The 17,591-nt window shown below is 46.5% G+C and overlaps 1 protein-coding gene across 2 annotated transcripts in view; it reads left to right on the top strand.

Annotated features, from left to right (window-relative positions):
* Nucleotides 1-12,511, top strand: part of HJV (hemojuvelin BMP co-receptor) — a 40,073-nt gene extending 27,562 nt beyond the window's left edge. For both annotated transcript variants that reach the window (XM_040332532.1, XM_040332531.1), the window contains exons 2-4: nt 6,034-6,177; nt 7,595-8,094; nt 11,584-12,511. In XM_040332532.1, the coding sequence (XP_040188466.1) occupies nt 6,087-6,177; nt 7,595-8,094; nt 11,584-12,198 (1,206 nt within the window). In that variant the 5' untranslated portion in view covers nt 6,034-6,086 and the 3' untranslated portion in view covers nt 12,199-12,511. The remainder of the gene's footprint in view (nt 1-6,033; nt 6,178-7,594; nt 8,095-11,583) is intronic.
* Nucleotides 12,512-17,591: the final 5,080 nt, after the last annotated feature.

The following is a 17,591-nucleotide window of genomic DNA, read 5'->3' as shown; positions in this document are numbered from 1 at the left end:
CAAGGTAAATCTGTCCCCCCAGTATAATCGCCCCAGGTCAGTCTGTCCCCCAGTATAATCCTTCCCCCTCTCCAGGTCAGTCTGTCCCCCCCCGTATAATCCCCCCAGGACAATCTGTATCCCAGTAAATTTCCCCCTGGGCCAGTCTGTCCCCCAGTAAAATCTTTTCCCCCCCGAGGTCAATCTGTCTCCTAGTATAATCCCCCCCCCCCAGGTCAATCTGTCCCGAATTATAATCCTCCCCCCTCTCCAGGTCAGTCTGTCACCCAGTATAATCCCCCCAGCACAGTCTGTACCCCAGTACAGTCCCCCGGGTCTGTCTGTTCCCCAGTATAGTCCTTCCCCCCAGGTCAATCTGTCCTCCAGTATAATCCCCCCAGGTCAGTCTGTCCCCTCTCCAGGTCTGTTTGTCTCCCAGTATAATCTCCCCAGGGTAGTCTGTACCCCAGTACATCTCCCCCGACCAGTCTGTCCCCCAGTATAATCATTTCCCCCAGGTCAATCTGTTTCCTAGTATAATCGCCCCAGGTGAGTCTGGGGGGGGATTATACCGGGGGGGACAGACTGACCTGGAGAGGGGGAAGAATTATACTGGGGGCAGTATAATCCTTCCCCCTCTCCAGGTCAGTCTGTCCCCCCCCCCCGGTATAATTTCCCCAGGACAATCTGTATCCCAGTAAATTCCCCCCAGGCCAGTCTGTCCCCCAGTATAAGCCTTTCCCCCAAGGTCGATCTGTCTCCTAGTATAATCCTTTACTCCCAGGTCAATCTATTCTCCAGTATAATCCCCCCCCCAGGTCAATCCGCCCCCCAGTTGTATCCCCCCAGGTCAGTATGTCCCCCAGTAGAATTCATCCCCCTCTCCAGTTCAGTCTGCCCCCCAGTATAATCCCCCTAGGACATTCCCCCGGGTCAGTATGTTCCCCAGTATAATTCCCAACCCCCCCCCCCCCAGGTCAATCTATCATAGTATAATCCCCCAGATCAGTCTGTCCCCAGTATAGTTCCCCCTCCCCCAAGGTAAATCTGTCCTCCAGTATAATCCCCCAGGTCAGTCTGTCCCCTCTCCAGGTCAGTCTGTCCTCCTGTATAATCCCCCCAGGAAAGTCTGTTTTTTCCCCCGATATAATTATTTTCCTCCAGGTCAATCTGTCTCCTAGTATAATCCCCCAGGTCAGCCTGTCCCCCAGAACAACCCCCCCCCCCCCCAAGGTAAATCTGTCCTCCAGTATAATCCCCCAGGTCAGTCTGTCCTCCAGTATAATCCCCTCAGGAAAGTCTGTGCCCCGGTATAATTATTTTCCTCCAGGTCAATCTGTCTCCTAGTATAATCCCCCAGGTCAGCCTGTCCCCCAGTACAACCCCCCCCCCCCAAGGTAAATCTGTCCTCCAGTATAATCCCCCAGGTCAGTCTGTCCTCCAGTATAATCCCCTCAGGAAAGTCTGTGCCCCGGTATAATTATTTTCCTCCAGGTCAATCTGTCTCCTAGTATAATCCCCCAGGTCAGCCTGTCCCCCAGTACAACCCCCCAAGGTAAATCTGTCCCCTAGTATAATCCTTCCCCCTCTCCAGGTCAGTCTGTCCTCCAGTATAATCCCCCCAGGAAAGTCTGTGCCCCGGTATAATTATTTTCCTCCAGGTCAATCTGTCTCCTAGTATAATCCCCCAGGTCAGCCTGTCCCCCAGTACAACCCCCCCCCCCCCCCAGGTTAATCTGTTCCCCAGTATAATTCCCACTTCCAGGTCAGTCTGTCCCCCAGTACAATCCACCCCAAGATTAGTCAGACTGACCCAGGGGGAATGGTACTGGGGCACAGACTGACCCCTTTTAAAATCCCGGCAATAGTTGATTTTTTATCTTCTTTTTTTTTTAGGTTAATCAAATCACAGTTTTTACTAAATTACAATGAAATCATTATTAGCACACAACAAAACACAACATGACCTACAAAATTCCTGATAAATTCCTAGCAAGGCCAAGGTTCGTTCTAAAGTGTATGTCCGTGTGAGGGCCGTGTTTACACACATGGGGATGCACAGGTGCTCTCTGCTTCCAGTTCTATTCATGTCAATTGGGATGCACAAGAATAGGGAGGAGGAGGAGGAGAAGTCAACAGCTGCAGGTGAGGATTGGGTGATGTGGGGCTGCCACTTGTGTCCAGGTTTCAGTCTGCCTAAAACCTGGACACGTTTCAAAACACGGACAGGTGGCAACCCTAACCCCCAGACATGCGTTGCAGCCCAGGGCAATGTACAATAATGCACTTATAGTGGGTTATGCTACTGTGACCTGTCCAAAGGGTGCGTGCAGTGCCGGGAGAAGGTCATCCAGAGCCTGGGGCGACATGCAAAACTGAAATCCCCCTCAGCACAAATCTTTGCCCCCTCCCATCTCCCAAATCCCCCAACACAAATATCCCCCCTCCCAGGACAACCCCCCCCCCAATACTCTCTTCAAGCATGAATATCCCCCAATCATCCCAACAAATCCCTCCCCCCTCTACCATATCACCTCTTCTAGCACAAATCCCTCCTTCTAGCTCAAATCCCCCCTCCTAGAACCATTCTTCCCGCCCCCTCCCAACACAAATGCCCTCCCCCTCTACCATATCACCTCTTCTAGCACAAATCCTCTTCCCCCATTCCCCACTCAAATCACAAACCACCCTAAACCACCACTCCTCACACACACACAAATTTCCCCTCCTGGAACCATTCTTACCCCCTGCCACTCCCCATACTCCCCCCCCCCCAACACAAATCCCCTCCCTCCAATCTCCTCTTAGTGCCCCCACCTCACGTGATACCACAGTGCCCAGGGCAGCCATCCCTCCTGCCCACCCATTGTCCCGACCCTGGGTACATGCACAATTCTTTGGTGTGTTGGCAAGCCCATTCATTTAGGCTTCCTTAACACGGGACCTGTTAATGGGTGTCAACATCCATGCGTTAATCTGCCTCAACCGTATAAACCCAGCCCTAAGATAACCTCACTGTGGTCCCAGTTACTTTATGAGCAGTTGCTGGAACTGCTATGTCGCCCTCCCCGCCTTCTGCCCATTCACAGAAGCCTTTGTAAATATGTGAACTCATTCACAAGATACAAAGGTTTTTGTTAAGGGGCAGCAGAGGGTAGGGGCAGGGAGCTCTGACGTGACTCACTGTAGTCTCTGTTCCTTCAATAGCAGTCGCTGGAACTGCTATGCCTGCTCCACCCTCCTTCTTCCCATTAACATAAGCATTATGTGAACTTATTTACAAAATACCAAGGCTTCTTTGAATGGGCAGCAGAGGGTAGGGGCGGGGAGCTCTAACGCTGCTCACTGTAGTCTCGATTCCTTTAATAGCAGAGTCGTTGGAACTGCAACTGCAAAATTTCACTTGCTGGTAAGAGAGCGACATCTCATTGGTCCAAGGAAGAGACTCCATAGGAAAAGGTGGTGTCCAAAGTGGTCCGCAGGCGGTCGACAGTGACAGGACTGCTCATGTGACATCGGCTTTAAGGCTTTTTACACCAGCGGATGTTAAGGTGTGCAGAAGAGAGAGGCGTGGTAAAAGTCAGTGACTGAGCCCCCACCACCCATCTTAAAGTGGTTGTACATGAAATATGAACAACGCATATCCCTCTATAGTGTGTACTTCTTTCTATCCACAGTGGAAGTAAGCAATTTTTTATTACATTTTTTTAAAAACAAAAGATAATTTTTTGGGGGATATTTTGCTTTTAACCACTTAAGCCCCGCACCATATTGCTGGTCAAAGACCAGGCCACTTTTTGCGATTCGGCACTGTGTCGTTTAACTGACAATTGCGCGGTCGTGCGACGTGGCTCCCAAACAAAATTGGTGTCCTTTTTTTTCCCACAAATAGAGCTTTCCTTTGGTGGTATTTGATTGGTTTGCGCAAAAGTTATAGCGTTTACAAAATAGGGGATAGTTTTATGGCAATTTTCTTTTCTTTATTTTTTTACTAGTAATGGCGGCGATTTGCGATTTTTATACACTAGGGGGCGGGGAAGGCGTTAGGTATGTTCCATGTGTGTGTTCTAACTGAAGGGGGGGGGGTGGGACTGACTTGGGGAAATGACTGATCTCCTGTTCATACATTGTATGAACAGACGATCCGTAATTTCTCCCCCTGACAGGACCGGGAGCTGCGTGTTTACACTCACAGCTCCCGGTTCTTGCTCCGTAACGAGCGAGTGCCCGGCGGTGATCGTGCCAACCGGGCATGCGCGTTGGCGTCAGGGGCGAGCGCGCGCCCCTATTGGGCGGCTGGTCGCCAAGCAGTTAAAGGTAGAGGAGAGATTTGGGGTCTTGTAGAGAGGACCTGTCATCCTTATTTCTATTACAAGAGATGTTTAGATTCTTTATTATATTATATTATAGTTGTATGTTATGAGTATACAATGTAGTATACAATGTCTGACTGATGTGTTTTATCATAGAGATGGGAGACCTGTTCTTTTTGTTCTTTTTGATCATCCCCAAGTGTGTCCTGACGAAGCGAAATAGCGAAACACGTTAACTCACAGGGCCTCACTGCTGTCTATTTGGTGTCAACCTTCTGTTCACATCATAGTTTTATGTATGTTTTTTTAACTCTTTCTGTACTTGATCTGTTTGTGAGCAATTCGTTATTAATAAATAACAAACGCGATCCTATATGGATGTGGCTTTAGGAGTGTTGTTCTATTTTTTGCAGATGTTTATATTCCTTGTAATAGAAATAAATAATAATAATAAAAAAAAAATGAAAGCACCCCCTTCCCTCTTTTGATCGTGTGCAGAAGTGAACACTTACGTAAGTCGCGCCCGCATATGTAAACAGTGTTTGCCCGACAAATGTGAGGTATCGCCGCGAATGTTACAGCGAGATCAATAATTCTAGTGCTAAACTGCCTCTGTAACTCTAATGCCGCATACACACGATCAGTCCATCATATGAGAACGGTCCGAAGGACCGTTGTCATTGGTTAACCGGTGAAGATGACTGATGGTCCGTCGTGCCTACACACCATCAGTTAAAAACCTGATCGTGTCAGAACGCGGTGATGTAAAACACAACGACGTGCTGAAAAAAACGAAGTTCAATGCTTCCAAGCATGCGTCGACTTGATTCTGAGCATGCGTGGGTTTTTAACCGATAGTTTTCCATACTAACGATCGGTTTTGACCTATCGGTTACCAGTCCATCGGTTCAATTTTAAAGCAAATTCTAATTTTTTGGACCGGAGGTTAACTGACCGATGGGGCACACACACGATCGGTCTGGACCACTGAAAAGGTCCTTCAGTCCGTTTTCATCGGTTTTGACCGATCGTGTGTACGCGGCCTAAGCTGGTAACCTGTAAAAAAAAAAAAAATTAAAGCACATATTACAAAGGCTTCTGTGAATGGGCAGAAGGAGGGGTGGAGTAGGCATAGCAGATGGAGATTTTTAAGCATTGTAGTTCGTTGCCATTATAATTATTAAAAGAAAATGTAGACAATGAGATTGAATGAAACATGAAGCTCCCCCTAGTGGTGAATTTACAAATCGCTATATTCAATACAACTATAGCAATAAAGATCAAATTATAAAAATAGAAGTCACACCAAAATGTACTTTAAAACCTTAAATACAGCTAAAGTTATTCAAATAGCTGGGTATTTTATGACTGAAGAAATGTATAAGGAGCACTCTATAGGGCAATCTGTATGGGGGGCACACAGGGGACAGTGCACAGAGGGCTGTAGGGTGTAAAGTGCATCAGCCATGTATGGCAACACAATATAATTTACCTACAGTCTCCTTTATAGAGATTCAGCCCTTTCAGGGCAAAGTGACAGGTCCCCTTTAAAGCCTACCCACTTCACACACTAACACCCGACGTCACCACGTTCCACGTGCCGCTCCATTCTATCTGATTTGAGTTCAGCTTTAAAAGGACTTGAAGACACAATTTTATTATATTTCTTTAGTTCTTCTACATAAGCATACATTTTTTTTTCTTATCAAACAAATTCTAATCAATGACTTTAAATTGGCAGGTGGAGGATGAGCGGTTAAGAGTGACCACCGTGGCCGATGTGAATGGACTGTGATGGGTAGACCGACCACCAGGTATCTTCTGCTGAGAACTTTGCCCAGTGTCCTCCTCAAGACCGCGCTTCTACTGGTTTTCTGCGATCAGGGTAAGTGCGATGTTGTGCAATCTAAGGGAAGGCTTCAGGGCCAACTTAAAGGGAAGACTCTATAGGGAGCTGCATTGGGCCCCAAGCTAAAGGGTACCTAAAAAAATAAGCATGGACAGGTATTCTTAATCAGCAGTGAAGGTTGCCACCTAATCATTCTAAATGTGTCTTGATGACCTTGCTTTTATTGTAAAGCGCAGCACTAAAGTGGACCTGGCATTTAAATTCACACTACATAAAATAGTATTTAAAGCTGAATTCCAGGAATTCAGCTACCTTGTAAAGCTGCAGGCATACCATGTGTAAAGTCCAAGGAGGTGCCTGTCGCCCCATAGACTCATCTCTATTATTCACATCTGACAGGTTTATTGTGCTTCAGGAAGATAACCTCACTGTGGTCTCAGTTAGCTGTTTCAGCAACTGCTCATAAAGTATGTCGCCCTCCCCTCCTTCTGCCCATTCACAGAAGCCTTTGTAATATGTGAACTCAAGATACAAAGGTTTCTGTTAAGGGGCAGCAGAGGGTAGGGGCGGGAAGCTCTGATGCTGCTCACTGTAGTCTTGGTTACTTCAAGAGCAGAGTCGCTGGAACTGTTATGCCCGCCCCACCCTCCTTCTTTTCATTAACATAAGCATTATGTGAACGTATTTACAAAATACAAAGGCTTCTTTGAATGGGCAGCAGAGGGTAGGGGCGGGGAACTCTGACGCTGCTCACTGTAGTCTCGATTCCTTCAAGAGCAGAGTCGCTGGAACTGCTATGCCCGTTCCACCCTTATTCCGACCATTAACATAAGCATTATGTGAACTTATTTGCAAAATACAAAGGCTTCTTTGAATGGACAGCAGAGGGGAGGGGCGGGGACCTCCTACACTGCTCACTGTAGTCTTGGTTCCTTCAAGAGCAGAGTCATTGGAACTATACCTCCCAATTTTTGGAGATGGGAATGAGGTATACCTAATAGCAAAAGTATGTAGGCATAAGACACTCCCCCTACCAGGCCTCCTTAACCACATGCCTCCTTAACCACATGCAGGCTTGTTTTGGGAGGTCATCCATGGACGCGCTACCCGCACGCACCCTGGGGCGCGCTTGCGGAAATGTCCGTGCTCGCCGGGTTCACGGGACCCTGCGCAACACGGATCGCGGTGAAGGGCCAAGTGCGTGCAAAGTGATCATTAATCAGTCTTCTATTGCTCCTTCACTGTCCTGTGCCTGGCTGGGGGCAGGAAGGTGACCCAGCTGTATTGTTTGACCACAGCACGAAAAAAGTCCGGTCATAAGTTAGGCTCTGCTGCCTGGTACTAGATGGACAAAAATATAAATCCTTTGGCAAATTATTTAGCAGATATATATTTTATGTGATTTGAAAAAGTATAACTCTTTCCAACATGTCCGTCTTTTTCCTTTGGACAGTGGACGCACAGTGCAAGATCGTGAAATGTAACACGGAATATGTTGCCGCCGTATCCAACCCAAAGACCTCCAACAAGAACGCGGTGAACTGCAACGCCTTGCGCTCCTACTCCCAGTGCACCCGGAACACGGCTCGGACCTGCCGCGGAGACCTGGTCTACCACTCTGCCGTCCACATCATCGAGGACCGCATGGTCCAGTTCAACTGCTCCAAGGTGGGGCCCACCAACCCTCCGCGGAGGCAGCCTCCACCCCCTCCTCCCGATGGACCCACCAAACAAGCCTGCGATTATGAGAAGGTCTACCAGGAGAAGCATGGGAGCGAACCCAAATATGTGCACTGCGGTGTCTTCGGGGACCCACACGTGAGGACTTTCGGGGGTGACTTCCAAACCTGCAGTGTCAAGGGGTCGTGGCCTCTCTTGGACAACGAATATCTGTTTGTTCAGGCCACCAGCTTACCGGTGTCTCCGTTCTCCAACGCTACGGTAACAAGCAAGGTAAGGAAAAACTACACACGACCTTTTGTATCAGTCCCTGGCCCCCATACAGCTGAATGTCCCTGTAGGGGAAGAATTACAAGTATGGCAATACTTGCAATACATAGCCGTGCGCACAGGGTGTGCCAGGTGTGCCCAGGCACCCCCTAATCACTCCCTGCAGTGCAGATTCCCCCTGCTGCCCGGTGTCCCCTCCCACAGCATGGCTGTCTTCCCTCCTCTCCCATTGGCTACTGCAGTGGGCACACATAGATGATATTTCAGGATGAGTGGGGGAAGGGGTAATGTCATTTACCGACCCCTTCCCTTTCTAAATTAACACAGTGAGAGATCGGCACCGTGTTTTTTTTCTGAGCTTTCAGGTGCACACCCTAATGCAACAGGCTGGGCACACCTATGTTGCCATCCCATACCTGCAGGGCCATCTTAATAGCATCATGGGCCCCTGGGCAAAGAAATTCCCCTACAGTGCAGGTAAACAGACATCAAGTAGGTAGGAGGCAGACTGCCTCCCCTGTGTATCTATCACTCTAAGTGCCATCATGGGGCCCCCAATTTCGGGGGCAGCATGGGCTCAAGGACCAGCTGCTTTGGGGAAAGTGCAGGGGCCCCCCATGCAGCTGGGGCCCCTGGGCAGTGCCCTCTCTAAGACAGCCCTGCATACCTGCGGTATCCCCGTGGAAGCTGGAAACCACTATGGTTGGCACCACTGCTACAGTGATCTCCACTAGCATCCGGGTTCCATACCAAACATTTGCCCTGATGCTGCTGGGGTCACTCAATCAGCACAGACACCATCCAGAGAACACTTTTTATTTTCTCATACAATACAAAGTGTTCTCTGAAAGGATGAGGTGGAGATCACCGCCCCGCCTCTCCACCTCATCCAGTCAGAGAACGCATTGCATTACTCACACAATAAATGTATGGGAATGCAAATGAGTATTTATAAATGCTGGAAGGCTCTGGGTGGGGCTGGGCAGTGCCGGGACAAGGTCATTTAGAGCCCAGGGCAAACATGCCAAACTCTTAGCCCCCCCCCCCCCCGAGATGTATGAGCAATATGTATCAAGAAAGTTCCCCCCCACAAAAACACTGAGCACTAATCTGCATGCTTATCCCCTAAGCACAATCCCCCCTCCTCCCAGTACAAATCCACCCCCCTCTGAAATCCCCCCTTCCAGCAAAAATTCTTGCCCCCAAATCGCCCGCCTCCCGGTCAATTGCCCCCCTCCAACAAAAAACGCACCCTCTCTTATTACAAAGCCTCTAGTCCTAAATGTTCCCCTCTTGATACACTCCCCCCCCCCCCACACTTCAAATCCCTCCCTCCCAACACCCCCCCCCCACTTCAAATCCCTCCCTCCCAGCACAAATTCCCCTCAAATCCCCCTTCCAGGCACAAATCTTCTCCCACCCCCCTTCCAACACAAATCTCCTTAGATTACCATTCTTAGCACTAACCCCACCATTTCCCCTCTTAAAACAATACTTACCTGCCTCCCCCCTTCCAACACAAATCCCCTCCCCCAATCTCCTTGAGGTGCCCCCCCCCCCCACTAGGGTGACCAAATTTCCAAACTACCATTCAGGGACACCTTTCCTTCCCAAAAATCAGCTTGTGCTGTAACAAATCACAGCACAGTGATTGGACACAAGAGGCGGGATTCATGATTTCTCCAATTACAAGCAGGGGGTGGGGATTGTGCTCCTCCAGGCATTCCCGGCCAGGATAGTATAGGGGTGACGTGGCGGCCTTTTTTGGGGGCATCAGATTGGCCCGGTGGGTGGCTGCGTCAGTTTCATTCCGGGACACTGCATTGTCCTGGAATGAAGGTGCCCGGGACAGACCTGCAAAATGCGGGACTGTCCCAGGCAATCGGGGACACGTGGTCACCCTAATGGGTAGTGACTTAAAAATGTTTTTCAGATATCCATTTGTTTTTGTCCACATAGGACAGTGGTCTCCAAACTGCGGCCCGGGAGCCAGATGTGGCCCTTTGCTTTCCTTTATCAGGCCCTTGGACTACTATTCATCCCACTGATACAAGACACTTTTCCTCCCACTGACACCAATAATAGGGCATGATTCTTGTCCCTGACACCAAGAATGGGGTACTATTCCTCCCCCTGATATCAAAGATGTGATTCATGTGGGGGGGGGGGGGGAGCGGGATCTAGGGGCCCCTTGTTTAAGGGAGGATTCCAAATTCCGATAAGCTCCCCTTACTTGGAGACCCCACAATCACATCCCAGGGTTTTTGGAAAGAGGCTCTTGACCCCATCAACATGGAGACAAGGTGATTTGGGGTGGGAAGCACAGAGCCCCCCCTGCCCCAAAGCACCCACCCACCCATGTTGAGGGCATGTGGCCTGGTATGGTTCAGGAGGGGGGGGGAACTCACTCATCACCTCCCCTTCCCTGGCCTGCCAGACTGCATGCTTGGATAAGGGTCTTGTATGGATTGTGGAGGGGACCCCATGCTGTTTTATTCTTTTTTTTTTTTTTGTCAATGCTATAAAAAAAAAAAATCTATTCCCACTGGCCACAGTCCGGCCCCCCTAAAATCTGAAGGACAGTAAACTGGCCCTTTGTTTAGAAAGTTTGGAGACCCCTGATAAGATTGACCAGAAATAATGCTGCGCAGGGCTTGTACCAATATTATCCAATAGTGGCCCGGATTCTCAGAGGACTTACGACGGCGCAGCGCCATGTACGCCGTCGTAAGTCCTAATCCGAGCCGTCGTATCTATGCGACTGATTCTTAGAATCAGTTACGCATAGATAACCATAAGATCCGACAGGCGTAAGGCTCTTACGCCGTCGGATCTAAACCATTTTTTTTTTTTGTCCGCTAGGTGTCGCCGCCGTTGTTTTCCCCGTCGAGTATGCAAATTAGCTAGATACACGAATTCCCGAACGTACGCCCGGCCGACGCAGTGAAGTTACGACGTTTACGTTAGGCTTGTCCCTGCTATATGAGGCGCAATCAATGTCAAGTATGGCCGTCGTTCCCGCTTCGAAATTTAAAAATTTACGTTGTTTGCGTAAGTCGTCCGTGAATGGGGCTGGACGCCATTTACGTTCACGTCGAAACCAATGACGTCCTTGCGCCGTCATTTAGCGCAATGCACGTCGGGAAATTTTAGGGATGGCGCATGCGCATTACGTTCGGAGCAGGAACTCGCTTAATTTAAATGCTATACGCCCCCTACCCGCCTAATTTGAATTAGGCGGGCTTGCGCCGGGTGATTTACCCTATGCCGCCGCAACTTTACAGGCAAGTGCTTTGTGAATAAAACACTTGCCTGTAAAACTTGCGGCGGCGCAACGTAAATGACATATGTTACGCCACCGCAGAGATACGCCGGATCTACCAGAATCTGGCCCAGTATCTTTTGTTATATTTGCTAAAACATCTCCCATGTTTGATTCTATTTTTATTCCTCGGTTCCTCATTGCATTTCTTGAATCCCTTCTTTTCACAGCTAACAATTATCTTCAAGAACATGAAGCAATGCATCGACCAGAAGGTCTACCAGGCAGAAGTTGGCAACATGCCTGCAGCGTTTGACGATGGCTCTGTAAATGGGGGCCGGAGAGCAGGTGGAAGCAGCCTAACCATCCATGAAAGGGAGCCTGGGAAATACATCGAAATCCAGGCGGCGTATATTGGCACCACTATCCGCATACGACAGCTGGACAGGCAGCTGTCCTTCTCCTTACGTATGGCCAAGGAGATCTCACAGGCCTTTCCGGAGGAGCAAGACCTCCAGCTCTGTGTAGGCGGCTGCCCATCCAACCAGTGGATATCTAGAACTAAGGACCTCGGTAGGACAACAGCCATGGACCTGGAGACGGCCAGGTCCCTCTGCGGGGAGAAATTGACCGTAGAAGACGTTTACTTTCAGTCTTGCGTGTTCGACCTGATGGCATCGGGAAATAGCAATTTGACATATGCGGCTTACCACGCCTTAGAAGATGCAAGGGATTTCCATCCCGAGCCTGGAACATTACATATATTCAGTCGAGGGGGAAGCAGTCCTCGATTATCTGTTGCTGCTCTTGTCTTGTCGTTGGGAGTTCTGGTGTGGCTGAGCTGAGGACCTTTATGGAAATGAGGACCTGTAGTCCTCTAGTCGTGAATGTGAATAGGAGAATCCCGAGAAATATGATGAATGTTGGATATTTCAAAATTTGACTCCTTGTTTAAAGACGTTCTCCCGTGAAGAGGGCTGTTTGGTGTTTTGCAACTCGTTGACTTCATCAGGGGGCTGTGTGTTATTTGAAGTCTGAACCCTAATCTGAGACAAACTAGTACAAGACAGGGTTGGTTGTACGTAGGGTGACCACATTTCCAAACTACCATTCAGGGACACCCTCCCTTCCCAAAAATCAGCTTGTGCTGTAACGCATCACAGCTCAGTCATTGGACAATAGAGGCAGGATTTATGATTTCTCCAATCACAAGCAGGGGGCGGTATTGTGCTCCTCCAGGCATTCCCGGCCAGGACAAGTACTGTCAGTGAGTAAAGCGGTGATGTGGCGGCCTTTTTTGGGGGCATCAGATTGGCACGGGGGTGGCTGTGTCAGTTTCATTCCAGGACACTCTATTGTCCCAGAATAAAGGTGCCCAGGACAGACCTGCAAAATGCAGGACTGTCCCGGGCAATCCGGGACACATGGTCACCCTAGTTGTACGGGAAGGTGACCCCAGCTATTACTATTAATGTCTTTGAGTATCGAAGGTGGAAATCTCATTAAAAACCTAATGTCTCAGCATGGTTCCAGAGCCAGGCTCAAGCTTCCCACAGCCCTCATCTATAAGATAACGAGCTATAAGTTGTAAATCGCTGCATAGCCCCCTCCATAAGCGGAGAGTTTAAATGGGTTGTAAAGGTACAATTTTATTTCCTAAATAGCTTCCTTTACCTTAGTGCAGTCCTCCTTCACTTACCTCATCCTTCCATTTTGCTTTTAAATGTCCTTATTTCTTCTGAGAAATCCTCACTTCCTGTTCTGCTGTCTGTAACTACACACAGTAAAGAAAGGCTTTCTCCCTGGTGTGGAGTGTCGTGCTCGCCCCCTCCCTTGGAATACAGGAGAGTCAGGGCACCCACTAACACAGCTTCTTTATCTGCAACGTAGAGAGCGTCCTGACTCTCCTGTATTCCAAGGGAGGGGGCGAGCATGACACTCCACACCAGGGAGAAAGCCTCGCATTACGGTGTGTAGTTACAGACAGAAGAACAGGAAGTGAGGATTTCTCAGAAGAAATAAGGACATTTAAAATCAAAATGGAAGGATGAGGTAAGTGAAGGAAAACTGCACTAAGGTAAAGGAAGCTATTTAGGAAAAATGTTTACAACCTCTTTAACTCTTTTCCTAGGAGATTCTTTCCTTCTATAACTTTGTATTTATTTATGCAAAGTAATATATAGTTTAAAATGAAAACCTTCAGTAGCACAAAAAACAAAACAAAACAAAAAAAAACACATAACTGCAGTTAAAGAAATACAAGCCCAAATCTAGTGAAATGTGTTAGAATAGGGGTCGGCGCCAACCAAAAAATGAAAGATAAAAGAATAAATGACTCCTGTGTACCAAGTGCAGCTCCAAAATTAGTGAATACTAATAAACAATTGATAAAAAGTGAAAAGGGCGCAACAAAATTGCCCCGAGCCGCCCCCGAAGTCGTACAAGAACCTTTTTCTAAGTCGGAGCGACTTGCGTCGCTCCTATAAGAACGGTTCTAATGCACAGAATGGGACGCGACGCGGCTGAGCCGCCTGACAAGTCGCCCCAGTGTGAACCGGCTCTAAGGATGATCTGGCCTTTATGTGCAGATTTATTTAGGTGGGCCCAAACCCTCATTGCATGTCACCTTTCCACTACCCAACCCCCTTCCTGCTGCCATAACATGTAAAACGTTGTTACGCATTTACAGATAATGGTCTGCTGCACCTCCTGCAGGCACAAACTGGTTGTGGCTGCTAAAGAAGAGTTTTATATAGACGGTTACATGTTGTTTCAGCCAATCAGGTGACAGGTAACCAGGCCTGAGCAATCTGATTGGCTGAGAGGCGGGTCAGTGTTAGGGAAGCGATGTATTCGGTTCCCTAACACAGTGCTTCTCAACTCCAGTACTCAAGGCACCCCAACAGGTCATGTTTTCAGGATTTCCCTCAGATGAAACGGCCGTGGTAATTACTAAGGCAGTGAAACTGATCAAATCACCTGTGAAAAATAATGGAAAGCCTGAAAACATGACCTGTTAGGGCGCCTTGAGGACTGGAGTTGAGAAACTCTGCCCTAACACCGCTGAGTAATCAGCGAATGCACAGAAGTGCGCCTATGGCTCTAATCAGGAGCTTCCAAAACACACGGGGGCCGCTGTAATTCACATGCCCGGCGCCCGACAAGGGGCTGGACACATGAATAGTGGGCATGCAATGAAAACCAGGGCTGTGGAGTCGGTAGATAAAATGTTTCGACTCCTAAATGTTCCGACAATCTAAATTTAGTAGGAGTCGGAGTCGGTGCATTGTTTGCTGACTCCGACTCCAGGCACCCAAAATTTCCTCCGACTCCACAGCCCTGATGAAAACAGAGGGATATTTTCAGTATAAATACATTTCAAAGTAACTTTGTTCTTTAAAATGTTCTTCATTGTTTCATTGGACAGATTTACCAGATGTAATAATCCAGCAGTTAAAGGGGTGGTTAAGTACATCCAACAAGGACTCCACTAGAATCCAACACAGTTGAAGGGTTGGTCGGGTAAATTCAACCAAAAAATCCACTAGATGTATTAATCCAGCACAGTTGAAGGGTTGGTCGAGTACACTCAACAAAGAATCCACCAGAATACAGCACAGCTAAAGGCTTGATTGGAAAACTCGACAGAGAATGCACCAAGTCTATTAATCCAGCACAGTTGAAGAGTTGGTTGAATGTACTCAAAAAATAATCCACTAAAAATAGAATTCAGCACAGTTGAAGGGGAGGTTGGGTACACTCAACAAACTCTCCACTAGAATCCAGCACAGTTGAAGAGTTGATTGGGTAAATTCAACCAAAAAAATCCACTAGATGTATTAATCCAGCACAGTTGAAGGGTTGGCCGAGTACACTCAACAAAAAATCCACTAGCATTCAACACAGTTAAAGGGGCGGTTGGGTACACTCAAAGAATCCACTGGATATAATAATCCAGCACAGTTGAAGGGTTGGTCGAGTACACTAAACAAAGAATCCAGCACAGCTAAAGGCTTGATTGGAAAATTCAACCAAAATGCACTAAGTCTATTAATCCAGCACAGTTGAAGAGTTGGTCGGGTATACTCAAAGACTCCACTAAAATTCAGCACAGTTGAAGAGTTGGTTGGGTACACTCAATAAAGAATCCACCAGATGTATTAATCCAGCACAGTTGAAGAGTTGGTCGGGTATACTCAACAAAGACTCCACTAGAATTCAGCACAGTTGAAGGGGTGGTTGGGTACACTCAAAGAATCCACTAGATGTATTAATCTAGCACAGTTGAAGTATTGTTTGGGTACACTCAACAAAGAATCCATCAAATGAATTAATCTATTACAGTCGAAGAGTTGGTCGGGTATACTCAAAGACTCCACTAGAATCCAGCACAGTTGAAGAGTTGGTCGGGTATACTCAATAAAGAATCCACTAGAATTCAGCACAGTTGAAGTATTGGTTGGGTACACTCAACAAAGAATCCATCAAATGAATTAATCTATCACAGTCGAAGAGTTGGTTGGGCATGCTCAACAAATAATCCACTAGATGTATTTATCCAGGACAGTTAAAGGGTTGGTTGAATACAGTCAACAAGAAATCCACCAGATGTATTACTCCAGCACAGTCGAGGGGTTGGTTGGGTACACTCAAAAAAAGTTGAAGCTAACATGTTCTTCATGTAATCTACACAGGAGGCAAATCATTTTTCTGATTTTCGAATTTTCTGATTTTTCAATTTTCGAATTTTTGAAAAAAAAAAAAAAAAATTGAACAAAAAACTAAAGCAAACACATTTTTCGGCATGTCTAAGAATCATTATGTGTTGATAATAGAAAATCGTTGCATTTATCCCTTTGTCAATCTAAAGATCACAGCAGATGCTCTGGGATGGCATATCCCAACATCTACAGATCAGAAGCTATTAAAGCGGGGGTTCACCCTATAAACAAGAAAAACATTTTTTTTTTTCCTTCTAGCATAAAATTCGGCATCGTAGCGCGAGCTACAGTATGCCTGTCTCAAATTTTTTATCCCAGTACTCACTGTGTAATCGTACATAGACGATTCCGACTGCCCACGGGGAATGGGCGTTCTTATCCAGACGGAAGGTGATTGACGGCCGGCTCTGGCACGTCACGCTTCTCCGGAAATAGCCAAAATAGGCTTGGCTCTTCACGGCGCCTGCGCATAGCCTGTGCGCAGGCGCCGTGAAGAGCCGAGACCAACTTCGGCTGTCTTCGGGGAGCGTGACGTGCCAGAGCCGGCCGTCAATCATCCTCCCTCTCCATAGGCACGCCCATTCGCCGCGGGAGTCGGAATCTATAATGTACCAGTACACTGTGAGTACGGGGATAAAAAATTCGAGACAGGCATACTGTAGCTCGCGCTACAATGCCTGATTTTATGGTACAATGTTGACACTGAGGGTGAACTACCGCTTTAAATAATTACACTTATATTGTATACAGTCCTTGTAATGTATATATGCAGACCAGGAGGAATAGTTTTTCTTTATTTTTTCTCTCAACAACACTGGAGTGTTTTACTGTAAAAACAGTTTAAAGAGGCCCACATACCCACAAGGTGACAGCAATACATAGGTTATGTTTAAATATTTTTCAAATAATTATAAAAAAAATAATATTTAATATATTTAAATAGAATGATTTAAAAAAAAAAAAAAAAAAAACTATTATATTTTTGTAAAAAATAAAAATGCTTTTATACAAGGTATATTGATTGCGATGGGAGAGATGTTTAGTTTTGTAAAAAAATAAATTGTCTTTCCTATCCTATGAATTGACATTGTATATTTTAATATTTTTGGAGTTGAATTGTAGATACGTTAATAAATATTTAAAGTGGAATATCCCTTGAATAAATTTGTGCGGGTTTTATTCTTTTTTTTTTTTACTGAAGTATTCTGAAGACACACACACACACACACACACACACACACACACATATATATACACACACACAAAAAAGTATCACAGAGACCGTACTCAGTTTTTTTTTTTTTATTATATATATATATATATATATATATATATATATATATATATATATATAGCATTTTTTTTTATAAATACTGTGTGTGTGTATATATATATATATATATATATATATATATATATATATATATATATATATATATATATATATATACACACACACACACACACACAGTATATATAAAAAAAATTGCTATATATATATATATATATATATAAAA

Source organism: Rana temporaria, chromosome 13 (assembly GCF_905171775.1).
Source record: "Rana temporaria chromosome 13, aRanTem1.1, whole genome shotgun sequence".
Lineage (NCBI taxonomy): Eukaryota > Metazoa > Chordata > Amphibia > Anura > Ranidae > Rana > Rana temporaria.
This window is presented reverse-complemented; position numbering and strand designations above follow the sequence as displayed.